We start from the raw sequence: 14,264 nt of genomic DNA on the forward strand, positions 1-14,264 counted from the left end.
AACATCAATTTTACAAAAAACTAAACTAACTAAATCTCACCAAGCCACTTTCTGCAGCTTGTTAATGATATTTAAAATAGATTGAAAAAGTAAATACGATGTGTTCATAAAATAATGGGAATCTTTAAATTTCGCAGGTTTGGAGAGTCCGGTTGTCTCCAATGTTGGTATACATGCCCCTGAAATGTGCTAAAATGTTCAGATGTATTCATCGTTTACTTAGTCTGCGGCAGCCGCTAAGGTCAGACGTGTTTAAAAACTTGACAATCGGACTCTCTCGAAAATTGAAAAAATCCCGTTATTTTTCTGAACACACCTCGTATACGAGGTATATCCTGAAAGCAAATTCCGTTTGACAGGTCAAAGAATATAAGTATGTACATATTAAGAAAAAAAAATTATTGTGAAAACATCTTTAGATAATTTTTCTGCATAACTCCTTTCATTTTGTAGGCACTTGACATAACGCGGAATAGGCGCAAAGCTTTTGTATTCCCTCTTCATAAAAGGGTAAAGACTGCGATGTGATTTTTATGTACCTCGTTTGAGAGTAGAGTTTTTGGCACAAAATTTTCAAAAATCTAGTTTTTCATAAACAATTTCATTAAGAAGAAATCTTTAAATTTCAAGAATTTCCATAGCAAATTGCTAACTTTCAGTATTCATCAATTTTTTCTTTAACACGAACAAGTTCAAGAGTAATCAAAGATGGACGCCCACTTCATTCGTCATTGAACTACCTCACCCATCTCCGCACCGTAGAATCGCATATCACAAGTTCTCCGTATGGACTGGTTTAATGTTCTTCGCATCGAGGAAACAAATTACAGACCTTATCTCACTAGGGGCGGGATACTTGATTTAATTTGGAATTTCCAACGAGCACTACGAAGCGTACACAACAGTCGGCTGACTCTTAACGGTGTAAACCGAATAAATACAAACGGAACTCGCTTTCTGGATATACCTCGTAGATGAGCTTACTTCGGTGAATATGATATGATAAGTTATTTGTTACCGGAGTAGATGACGTTGGCCGTGGAGCCCACGGTGAGAAGCAGAGGGTCGCGGGGGGGGTGCAGGCGTGTCAGGGGGGCGTGGCACGCCAGCGCCACGTCACGCGTCAGTTCGCCGACGCCCACGCGCACCCGCGCCGCGCCCGCTTCGCCGCACTGCACCCACACCACGCCGCACGCCGAACCTGACAAATAAAAATACAAAAAATTATAAAACAAAAAACTTTCTGCGCCTACTTTTCTCGTTGTTGTCTGTATGCCTCGTGTCGCGTCACTCCCCGACCCGCACCCAGTGGTGCGCAGCGGCACCCGTGCAATCCACCGTTCCATCGTAGCTATTCCATTAGGCCTGTCGATCGCGACAAGACAAAGAAAATATAATTGTTTATGTGCATGGGTTTTCATTTTTTTTTTAAATTGTGTTAACATAAATGGTGTCATCATCACCAAAGTACTTTCGAAACGACCCAAATTTTTACCGGACACGGAGTTATGAGAAGTTATCTATATAGGTTTAAATTAAGGAATGATGACTATTGTCCATGCGATGATATTTCTTCACAGAGTATCGAACATCTGTTATTTCAGTGCCCATTTTTCAGTTTGCAACGCCATAATCTTGAAGCAGAATGCAGGAAAGATGGAATATCCTTAACAGATATCCACACTGTAGTTAAAAGTAGTTATCACGCGCCATTGTTCTTGAACTCTGCAACAATGGTGATTGGACTCATAAAGGTAATAAACCAAAATCAGTGATCGAACATCCCATTTCCAAGACAAACAAAAACGTTTTTTTCCGAGTACTTAAGCCTTGTACATGACACGTAAGGCTACTAAATATAGGGGTCCAAATATATATTTTTAAAAAATTAAAAAAATGGTGTCCGTTCTTTTCCAAATTAAAAAATGAGCGCGCAGAAAAATGGCAACAGTATACATCATTCGAAAGATTTTTTTTGTTATACAAAATATTGCGTTCGCTTTCACGTTAAATATATTATTTTATCTGATTAGAAGCCTTCAAAATGGAATGTCAAGTAGACGAAAGTGAGCATTTTCGACAAAAGTTCGTGTTCAATCGAGGGTATAAAGCTGCCAAAGCAGCTCGCGATATTTGCGCAGTGTAAGGTGAAAATGCTACAAATTATTAACTCATTTGTTAACTAAAATTCGAGACCTACAATTTATAAAAGAAAAAAATAAATAAAACTACTTCGGATACATGGAACAGATCAACATCCGGAGCGAGTAAACGTTCTAGCGAAAGAATTTGAACTGCCAACGTCTATTAACTTAAATCCTTTTGCAGAAATGTGTATAAGACTTACGCAATTGGTTTAAAACACATTTAAAATAATGAAAGTCAATTTTCCAGATTTGATGCGTTCGTTAATAAAGTCAGGGGCAGAGAGTAAGGCCTACGGCCCAAAATTTGAGGAAACTTTCTCACCGACAAGTTGAACATCTTCTGGCTTCGGGTCCGGCTCCATCCTCTGGAAGTCCACTCCCTCCAGCGTGCTCACCTGGAACGGGAGCTGGCCGCAGCTGCAAGGGACGCGGCGGTGATGGAATAATCAGCATTAGCGTTGTAAATTAAATATCAATAGCATCCATCATCATTCCCCTTTCCATACCCAGTGGTGCATAGGGCACTGCTTTGGTAAAACAAATGCGGCGAAGTTTGAATATCTGTTACACGAAGGTAAGGTGATTAGTCTTAAGCTTCAGGTGCCAGTCCGATGAAACATTGCAAATCCAAAAAACCTTTTAAAATCAATATTTCACATCCACTCTACCGGGAATCGAACCCGGGACCTAAAGAATGGGGGTGAACGAGCCAACCACTGCCCCACGGGGCAAAGTTATCTCCACTCGATTTTCTTATTTGGGATTTTTACCCGAGAGCAGCCATCGAGTCAAAAACACTCATACGGGTCTCTATTTCACACACAGAACCGTATTCTTCAACCGTCCAGACCCAACATACTAATCATTTTAATAAATCTTTAAATAATCAACATAATTAATATTTTACACATGTAATAAAAAATTAACAGGTGAAATCAAATGATAACAGAAAATTCAATTTATTGTCACACAAATGCAAAAAAACCTTTTTTAAAAAAATAATAAGTATAATTTGCAATGATAATAGAGTACGGAAAAAAGAACACAAATTGTATGAAATGATTTCGTTCACTGCAGATATTCACCACGGTGGGTACAGTACCTGGTGAAGGGGGGCGCGCCCTCCCCGGCGGGGAACAGCGCGAGGTGCAGCGCGAGGGGAGCGCGCACGGGGGCCTCCCCGGCGCTCCAGGCCACCTCCAGTCGCGCAGCCTCCACCACGCGCACACTGCGGAACATTCTCGAGGACATTATAATACGGACAGTAAAAACGCAATTGACTAATGTGCCGTAAAGGGAATTTTGTACGAGAGTCGATTAAATGTGAGCACATATTATGTCCGAATGTTTGTAGACAGGCTGGATTTCCTCCCTGAGGAGTTATTATTAGTGCAGATGTAAATGCAACAAATTAAACTAACTGGCATAAGAAAATATATAAAAAATGTTTTCAGGGGTGGTATTCTGAATCTTCTCTACCCCTTAGAGAGATTTTTGATTTTTCGCAATGCGTCACACTAATGGTCAAATGAATATGAACACGTGAAATCAAACGCGATGATTTTATTTAGAACATTATTGCGACTATCTTATTTCTTTCTGAAATTAATTTATCAAATATTTTTGTGTACAATAACATTATATTATTATCCTGTACGGGTGTTCTTTAAACCCTGTCACATCCGAAACCACGATGATTAGTACGGGCAAGAAGACTACTGTAAACTAATTTTTATTATTTGTTTTTGACATTAATTTATTAATACCATTTTTTTTTTATACCAATACCAAGTTATTCAATTCAAACATTTTCCTTATACCCATATATTTTTTTTTTACTATGCAAAGTTTCACTTTTTATTTTGCATCGCAGCATGCTTTTTTGTTTCTACATGTATACAAAAAAAAGTGTTGTTTAGTTTTGAAATTATTACTTACTATGTTTGTACTCACTTGTATAATTTTTGTAAATGCCCCTTGGGCGCATAAAAAAAAAAAAAAAAGACTTTAAACATTACCGAAAATACTTAATAAGGCTGAATTGACCAAACCGTATTAGTTATTTTCCGTTTTTTAACAGTTTGCTGACGTTGAATCATCAGTGTGGCCATTATGTGAAGCAAAGTACCGTCGCATTCAAAAAATATAAATCCTCAAATTAACCACTCTCCAGGGGGTAGAGAAGATTCAGAATACCACCCCATCGGTGTTCACATATAATCGGTGAAAGATGTTTAGTTTTATTTTATGAAGTGTATATTGTATATTTATTTATTTTTACATAGACGGCATAAATTGCCTTTAACATGTATTGAACATAAATATTTAAAAAAACGCATATATAAATACATAACAAAAATTATAAGATTCCATAACTATAACAATAGTAACAAATAGGTAAATACACATAAGCAACCAAAAATATTAACGAAATAAATACATAAATATGAAAAAACAAAAAAAGGAAAAACATTATTAAATATAAAGAAAAGTTTAAGAATAATATTGCGAGAGAAAAAAATAAATCAGATCCATTTTATAACTATCAAGTCCGGAACCAAATATATCAGCCTTGTCCTCATACTGATTGCCATATCTATGGAGCCTAGGGATAGGCGAGTGTATGCGATAGTCGGTCCTAGAACTTGCAAAACAAAAAGGAGATCTGTGGCGGGTATGTCGACCAGGTACACGGAAACACACCAACTCCAGCAAATCTGGACAGTCAATTAATGAATTGATCACTTTTTAAAGTAATATTAGGTCAGTTAGGATTCTTCTATCAGAAAGTCTTAAAAGATTTGCTGGAGATAACAATTGATTATAATTAAATAAAGCAGCTGGAATATGAAGTTTAAAATGAATATATTTTAGGAATTTCTTCTGGACGCGCTCGAGTGAATCATAATGTACACGATAATGGGGCGACCCGCGACCAGACTGGAGAAATATATTCTAAACGACTTCTAACCAGGGAGCAATAAAGTGACTTGATCGGTGTGATACTTTTAAATTTGTTAGTAACCCTACAAATAAATCCCAACATACTTAGCGCCTCATTTGATACCTTGTCAATATGTTTGATAAATGTAAGTTTATCATCAAAAATTACGCCAAGATCCCTAATGAAATCAACTCTTTCAATTGTTGGGTGGTTCAACAAATAGTTAAAAATTAAAGGTTTTACTTTTAGAAAAGGGAATAACTTGGCATTTATCTATATTGAGAAAACAATTATTTTTATTACACCACTCGTGAATTCTGTTGAGATTCATCTGTAGGGTATTGCAATCATCAGTGTTATTTACAACTCAATAAAGTTTGAGGTCGTCAGCAAAAAGTAAATATTTTACATCGTTAAAAATTTCAACAATATCATTTATATAAATTTAAAATAAAATAGGTCCCAAGTGTGATCCTTGCGATACCTTTTACTGTAAATAAATAAACAATGGAAAAGAAGATTGGACAAGTGCACTAGCTCCGATGGAGAGTACTTTGAAGGCGATTAAGCGTTTTTTATAGAACCTTTTTTTTTAAATATTGATTTAGTTTCTTTCATTGAAGTATAATATTAAATATTGAACTATTTTACCTAATAAACAATAATACGATGCGATACCATAACAATGTACCCGGCGAGGGTGGACAGGGCGTACCTGGCGGTGGCGGCTATGTGGGGGTGTGCGGGCAGATAGGCCGTGACCGCGCAGCGGCCGAGCGCCAGCGCCGTGAGGGTCCCGTGCGGCCCGACGCCCGCGCACGCCGCGCCCTCCACGCGCCACGCGTAAGTGCCGTCTCCTCCTGTGGCGCGCAGCGTGTACGAGGCCCTGCGGGATTCACACACTGACTATAATGAGGAGGTTCAGTGCCACGGGAAATAGGATATGAAGAATTAGAGCGTATAATTGAACGGCCAAGGTTCTCAAAAATGTATGAAAAATCAATAAAAATGGTTATAATAAAAATTAACTAATTTGCAAAGCAATAGATTTATGTCACGACATGTTTGCAATAGTTTGTAAACTAGGCAACAAGCAACAGATTTGCGGTTTCCAGGGTAGCAATGATTTTTGACATTTAGCGGGTACAAATGATGTACGAGGTTTAACATTTTAATGTCAGAAACAAAAACAAATTAATCCGATCGTGAACGCCTTCGAGCCAGCGGTTCGTACAATAAATGTAAGTTAAACCAATGTTTTCTTTGTTTTGATTTTTCTGTTGCAATTTCAAAGTCGAAACTAACTTTGTAGTAATTCATTAAAATAAATAAAACAACTTTTTTTTTAACCACTATTTTTTTTTTCCACCCACCAGTTTCAAATCAAACAAGCTTCTTTCTCAAGGTTTACGTAACTAATTAGTCACTAAGTTGTTTTATTTATATTACTTATTTTATTATTGACCATGAATTTATTATCGCTATACTAAATACGCGAATACTAAAGCTACGAACCTTATTGATAATACATTACTCATCTAAGGTAAGGAAACTACGAAATGTCAAATAAAATAAACCATCAGAAAAATATAAACATGTCAACCGTGCATCTTTTACCCTTGAAGTATGTAAGTGTGAAAGAGACGAATATATATCAACTGATCTCCCGGTCGATGGCGAAGATTATCGCAGTCCCATTTATTCGTTTCGACTAAAAAAAGAATACGTTCCTTGAAGATTTTTTATATTTTTTTATTTAACTTTTTTTTTTTTCAATATTCATAAGAGGTAAAACAGAGTATTCAAAATATAAAGGATAATTACATAGCAATGAAATACATAATAGTAAAAATAGTAAACAAAAAATCCTCCAAAGGCATGGCCTGTTCGTGGGTATACAAGAAAATGTTCGTGAATTTGTGTTCCTATAATAAATACACAGTTTTAATATTTTTGTGTTACATAAGAAAGAGAAAATAAAATATTCTGTACAAGATTATATGGTATTTTTTCATTTATAGTAATTAAAAGGAAATAAAAAATATGAAAAAACATTAAAATATTCCTTATTATTAAAGGGCAACAAAATATATCATAGAAAAAAGAGTTCATGTCTTTAGTTTGAATCCAGGATAGTGCGTGTTTTTTAAAAGAAGGATAATTATGAAAGTTTGGAATCAAAGATATGTTATCAGTAAAAAAAGAATTAAAAATTTTACAGACAGATGTCAAATAGTATGAAGATTATGCCACATTTTAATCCAAAAATGATTCTGGTTTGAATATTCTGGGGCGAGAAATTTGAAGTTTGAAGCCTGGGAACGAGAGAAACCACCGAACTTCCCCATGTCATGTGCCGAGGCGTACCTGGAGGACGACGACGGATCCCAGGGCAGCACCACCTCGGGAGGGATAATCTCCAGCTTCCTGTAAATATCCACTTGGCCGCTAGCAGTAATCTGGAACACGATATAACAAATATAATAAATTCCTCATTCCCACTGCAACATACCGGTAATTAATTGTAATGTGCGAGAAAGTCAGTCGAAGCTAGAATGGCAGTGCCCAGCTGCCGCATGTATGGAAGTGAAAAATGGAACTGGCAGAGGAAGGATCACAGCACAGAGAACGCGGTTGAAATGCGAGGGAAATGGATACATCACAGTGTTATCTCTGTTTTTTTCCAAATTTAAAATGAGTATCGAATGTAAAGGTAAGGATTTGAAAGAAATTTTTCCGCTCTACAATAAATTGGGCTTACTTTTTTGATACATAATATATTATTTTATTTGATTACAAGCCTTCAAAATGGGATGTCAAGTAGATGAAAGCGAGCAATTTCAACACCTCCTGTTCGCGTTCAATCGAGAGAATAAAGCTGCCAAAGCTCCTCGCGATATTTGCGCAGCGTACAGTGAAGATAGTTGTAAAATAATGAAGGAGAACACATTATCGACTAACTCGTATTTTATTTTTGTCGTGTGCTCATTTTTAGATTTGGAAAAAACGCACAGAACATATTAATACCCGATACATAGACAGATATAATCTCAACTCTGGTCATGTCAAAAGCGGACACAACCGAAGGGCACGTGTGACGGGATGTTCGAATGTGGAAGAAGAAAAAAGTGGTGTATTGTCAGGAAAGACCATCCTCTCCGCCTACCCCTACGGGGAAATGGCGTGATAGTAGCGGCAGTAGGCAGCAGTTAGGGCAGTACTCTTGACCTACTATCGTCTCGGGGACAGTGCAGAAGGTGAATTGTACATTTTCTGCGAGCGAACAATAAATTAAATACAGTCGGGGAAATAGAACACTCACCTTGGGGTAGATGGCCTGACCCGCCACGGAGACCAGCGTGGCCGTGACCGTCGCGACGCCCGGGCGCAGGGCGGTGGCTCGCACCACGGTGCCGTTGGTGCTGCGCCAGTCCACGCGCAGCATGCTCTCGTCCACCTCCACATGCACGCGCGTGTGCGGCCCCACCGTGACCTGTCGCTCCTCACTGCAAAGAGCCACTCCGTTACTACTTGATTACGACACCCCGAACCGTGAAGAGGGAGGGTTTTCGTATCAGTTTCGCTTATACTTCTATTATATTTAAATTTTTTACGACACATTCTGAATTTTTCAATTTTACTAACCACTGTACAAAGGGGGTACTTCGCACCATCGGGGTAACATTGCGCATAAAAAAATTAGACGTTTCGGCTACCATTGCAGGAGCCATCATCGTGGTAAACTGTGAGACGAATATGGCTCCTGCAACGGTATCACCTGTGAAAACCTTCGCACCTATTCGGGCATCTCTCTGTACATTTTTAAACCTTTGTACATAATGGAATTTCGGGATTCTGTTTGGCTTTATTCTATCCGTATTTCTAGTGATATATGGGAAAATGTTTGTTTGAGCTCGAAGATTTCAAGATTCAAGCTTCGACCTGAACACACCGGATGAGGGTGGAGTTAGACAGACCTGTCCAGTATGGAGACGTGCAGGGCGCAGGGCTGGGCCAGCAGCGCGGCGGAGGGGCGCGGCTGCAGGCGCAGGCGCGTCGGGCGCACGACGCGCAAGGCGGCCTCGGGGGGCCGCCCGCCCTCCCCCTCCCCGGCGCCCTCGCCGGCGTCGCGCAGCCACACGCGGCTGCTGCCCACGCTCACCGCCGTCACCACGCCTGAGAACGATTTACTCAAAATTAGCTTTATGATAATCCTAGAATAATAAATACAGGCAAGTAGTTTTTGTTTATGTAAGTAAATGAATCAGGTTGCGATCTTGCGGCTAGTATTGCGGATTCAAGGATCAAAGTTCCGAGGTTCGCAACCCGGTCTGCCGCAACCTGATTCCCATTTTCTAATGATGAGTGAGTTACAACTCGTTGAAAATTGCCCCAAAATTGAAATGTTTGAGTAAATCATAAGAACACAAATGTTTATTTTATTAAAAATATATATATATTTCAATCATTCATCGGTGTGCACTGGTGCATAGGCCACTGTATGATACATCTGTCGGTGTATTTTGATATATCTTTTGTTTTTCAAACAATATTATCGAGGCACTCTCAAGTCTGGTCCGAACCAACGAGTCGTACAGGATTCTGAATGCACTGGGATTCGCGAAAAACCTGCCAATTTGGAGAATAAAACCCCAACATCTTCTCGTGTTCTCTCGGTGTGAGCATAAAAAGTCAATCTGCTTTTATAGATGACCCCGAGATCCTTAATTATCGAAACACGCACGAGTTAGTGGAAATGCATTTTGTTGATAGTACTCCAGTCTAGAATATTGTTTATATCGCACTGTAGGCATGCGTGCTCAAAAAGTCAAGTCTATAAATCCTTATAATATTAAATTTCGACAATTTTTATAGCGCCGTTTTCGTGAGTAATCACTTCAAGGGCGCTATTGCTGGTGATGACATACGGACTAGAGAGAGGCAGAGGGCGGGACACTCGGTGAGACAAAATGATGACGATGAAAGGCGGACGCCCAGAATAATATGGTGGAGATCGCGGGCAAACATAAGGGGCGTCGCTGGAAGGTCACAAAAAAGGTGGGCCGACGACTTTGCTTCGACAGCCGGTGGAACTTGGATGAAATAGAAAGGAGTGGAAACATTATAAAGCGGAAAAAACGAGGCCGAAGAAGAAGAACCGCGTTATTATAAAGCATTTGTTAGTTGAAGAGAAGATCATATTTATCTCCGCAGGGAAGTGTAAATATTTCATCGAGAACGGAACCGACGTATTGTACACGAATATAATAAAATCAGGAAGTGAAATGATGGACTACCGGTCCGGGGATCGATGGTGGCGATGCGGGGATCGTCGATGTGCAGCGAGTACTGCGGGTCGGGCTGCGGCAGCTCGGCCAGGCGTCCCTCGCGCACCTGCAGCATGCGCAGCGCCAGCGCGTCGCCCGGCAGCAGCCGCGCCTCCGGCGGCGCCAGCAGCAGGTTGGCCACCACGCGCAGCGCCACCTCCACGCCGCCCGCCGCGCCGCCCCCCGCCAGCCGCACCATCACCTGCGGAGCGGCGACAGAATAAACGATGAATACAGCTGAAAATTTTAGCATACTTCAGGGGCATGTATACCTACATAATCAAAACCCGCAAAATTATAAAATTTCCCTTATTTTCTGAACACACCTCGTATTATCTACATCTACATATTATGCGCTTCGGAATGCGTATTGTTTTTCTTTCGTTGTTTGGGCAAATTCTTTGAATGTTTCCTACATGTATAGGGGCTTTGAGTCTGTGAATTTACATTTTTTATACTGTCAACTCAAATAAGACCGTAAATATCCAGTTCCTACTTAAATCTTTCCTATTTCAAATTGTTGTTGTTCTACCGTCCAGTGAGTAAGTCACATATCATATTTCGGACAAAGTGAAGTTAGTGTTACATTAACAACCTTAACTATACGACTCATCGACATCTCCACGATACCAGTATCTGTGCAGATAGCATAATAGATAGAAAGAAACAAATGGAAGAACTTAAGTGAGTAAACAATTTCTATACGGTCCACAAAATTCCAATTCCCGCTGTTATCAGTGTACAATGCCCGAAAGGTATCGAGCTGACCACACAGAGTGGTTCATTTTGTTTGTATTACTATGTTATTTTTCCTTTCGAAGTGGGATCCGGGAAGTATGTCCGTGATCCCGATTGGGAACTAACACTACACCGTATTCCTTCACTGTCGTGTAGGGAAACTAGAATACGACGATTGTACCGACCACGTGTATTTGATTGATCACAAATTGACAATACCGCAGTGAGATGAGATGTACAATGAACGCTTTTGAAGTTTCGATATTTTGTTATTTTCGCGGTTCACTTATAAAGAAATGTTAAATTTTCACTTAATTACTTTTAAAATAGACAGTGAATATGCGAAACTCAAGAAACACATTAGTCTTTATAAACTGTTTGGGGAAAGGGGTGGGCGCTTTCACACCTTGGCGGAGCCGGTCTTGACTCCTTCGATGAGCGCCGTGTGTCCTCGCTTCCCGGCGGCTTCCAGAGCTTGCAGCGCAGCGCTGGCCTCGTACGAGGATGAGGAGAAGGACATGATCCTGGAAAGCAGTTGCAAACATTCAGCTATCGAGTTCGCCATTTTCATTCTGTAAATATATCTACGTACACCTGAACCTCAATATTAATCATTTAACGATGCAAACTAGTTATATAATAATTATACTTTTCTCTTTCGGAATTCCCTGCATCGCTATTTTCTCACTAGGCGTATAATATTATGACGATGAAAGCGAGTAATCTTTGTTGAGATTGAGGATTTCGATGTTGTGTTATATTTTTAAATAAAATTACGGTACAGAGAATAGTAAACAATCTACTACTACTACTACTACTACTACCATCACGCCATTTCCCCGTAGGGGTAGGCAGAGAGAATGGACCGCCACACACGTCTATCCTGGCATACACTCCTAGCCTCTTCCACATTCATACATCTTGTCATACATGCCCTTCGGTTCTGTCTGCTTTTGACATGACCAGACTTAAGATTTTGGTTTATCTGATCATGCCACGTCTTCCTTGGTCGTCCTCGTCTAACGTTGCCATTCATTTTTGCCATATATACTTGTTTTACCATTCTCTCATCGTCCATTCGTTCTACGTGACCAAACCATCTCAGAGACCCTTTTTTAATCTTATCAATTATACTTGTCTCAGATTTACACTCTCTCCTGATTTCATCATTCGTAACCCTGTCATACATTGATTTCCCACACATTCGTCTAAGAGATCGCATTTCAACCGCGTTCACTCGGCTTTCATCCTTCCTCTGCCAGTTCCATGTTTCACTTCCATACATAAGTGTTGGGACTAAAACTCCGTTGTGCACTGCCAGTTTAGCTTCGATTGACATATCTTTATTAGAAATTACTGTGCTTAGTGCTCCGTTCATTTTGTTGCCCGCATTCACTCTTCTTTCAACATCTTTTTCTACTCTTCCATCTCTTGAAAACATGCTTCCCAGGTACACAAATTCTTCTACTTGCTCGAGACATTCGTTATTTACATTTATTACGCAGTCAGTAACCTCACTATCCCTTTCAAATACCATCACTTTTGACTTACTTTCGTTCATCGCCAATTCGCTCTCCAGGCATACATCATACATTCTAGAGACTATTTGCTGCAAATCAGCCTTGCTGCTTGCTAACAGAACTGCATCGTCAGCATACAACAAGCAGCTTACTGAAAAATTATCCATTTTTGCTCCAATACCCATACATTCTATCTCTTTCATACAGTTGTCCATGTATAGATTAAACAACCATGGTGACATTACACATCCCTGTTTCACGCCTTTTGAGATCGCAAACCAAGATGTAAATCCCCCATTAACTCTTATACACGCTGAACTCTCCTCATAGAGAGACGATACTGCACGTATAAGTTCACCATTCACCAATACACATGGGAAAGAGGGAATGAAAGAACGATAATTGATTACGTGGTTGTTGACTCTAGATTAAGAACAAACACAACCGACACCCGCGTGTTTCGGGGCGCTGAAATGGAATCAGATCATTTTCTTGTTGTAACACGAGTGATTCTATTTCGTGGATGGCGCTCACGAACGAAAACTGTGACAACTTCGTCTAGAGTCAAGGTTGAAAAGTTGCAAGTCGAGAATGTAAGAGTGAAGTATGAACGGGATTTAACCGAAAGTTTAGGAAAGAATGAAATAGAAGTCAATATCGACCAAATGTGGGAACGATTTAAATCGTGCTTGTGTGAATCGGCAAAGAGTGTATGCGGAATGGCGTCCCGAAGAGGAAAAAAAGGAGATGCATGGTGGGATGATAGTATTAAAGACCTTGTAAAGGAAAAAAAGAATGCATGGATGAAGCTTATATCAATTAGTGACATCAATAGCAGCGAGTATGAAAGTGCGAAAAGTAGTTATAAAGTATGCAAGAGGTTGGTTAAGAATGGAGTGAAAGAACGCAAAAAACGACTAAACGAAGAGGAAGGTATAAAACTGTCCACTCATTTTCATGAAAACATAAAACTGTTTTGGAAAGAGGTGAAAAAGACAAAGAACTCCTCCGAAAGTGGAAACATTAAAGCGATAAAATCAAAAGATGGCCGAATGCTAACGAATGACGAAGGAGTGAAAGAGAGATGGATGGAATACTTTATGGAAGTATACGAAAGTACTGAAAGTGTCCCTGAGCAACAGCTTGGTTGTGCAGAGGAAGATACGAGTGATAATAGGTCATGTGAGATAAGCATGGTAGAAATAAAGAGCGCGCTGAAAAGTATGAAAAACGGAAAATCCGTTGGGTATGATAAGGTTGCTGTGGAATATCTGAAGAGTGGTGGCCAGATCGTGAGCACATGGCTGCACAGACTTTTCAATCTCTGCCTAAAGGAAGGACATACGCCGTTGGATTGGAGGAGGGCAGTTGTCATGCCTTTATATAAGGGAAAGGGATCTCGTGCGGAATGTGGAAACTATAGGGCCATCAGTCTTCTGAGTTCTGTCGGTAAACTGTATGGGAAAATTATAATCGAGAAAGTAAGAAAGGTGACGAAAGACAAAGTGTGGGACGTGCAAGGAGCCTTTATGAGTGGACGTGGATGCACGGATCAAATTTTTGCGCTGCGAATGCTAACGGAGAAGTT

The 14,264-nt window shown here is 39.9% G+C and overlaps 1 protein-coding gene across 1 annotated transcript in view; it reads right to left on the reverse strand.

Annotated features, from left to right (window-relative positions):
• Gp210 (nucleoporin 210) overlaps positions 1-14,264 on the reverse strand; it is a 58,897-nt gene that overhangs the window by 37,684 nt on the left and 6,949 nt on the right. The window contains exons 5-13 of the mRNA XM_088238078.1: positions 11,563-11,680; positions 10,389-10,620; positions 9,069-9,267; positions 8,414-8,597; positions 7,459-7,550; positions 5,807-5,977; positions 3,250-3,375; positions 2,470-2,564; positions 1,019-1,201 (exon numbers count right to left, since the gene is read on the reverse strand). Of these exons, the coding sequence (XP_088094204.1) occupies positions 1,019-1,201; positions 2,470-2,564; positions 3,250-3,375; positions 5,807-5,977; positions 7,459-7,550; positions 8,414-8,597; positions 9,069-9,267; positions 10,389-10,620; positions 11,563-11,680 (1,400 nt within the window). The remainder of the gene's footprint in view (positions 1-1,018; positions 1,202-2,469; positions 2,565-3,249; positions 3,376-5,806; positions 5,978-7,458; positions 7,551-8,413; positions 8,598-9,068; positions 9,268-10,388; positions 10,621-11,562; positions 11,681-14,264) is intronic.

This window comes from Micrasema longulum, unplaced genomic scaffold (assembly GCF_059751315.1).
Source record: "Micrasema longulum isolate JH-2025_06_02 unplaced genomic scaffold, ASM5975131v1 h1tg001827l, whole genome shotgun sequence".
Classification (NCBI taxonomy): domain Eukaryota; kingdom Metazoa; phylum Arthropoda; class Insecta; order Trichoptera; family Brachycentridae; genus Micrasema; species Micrasema longulum.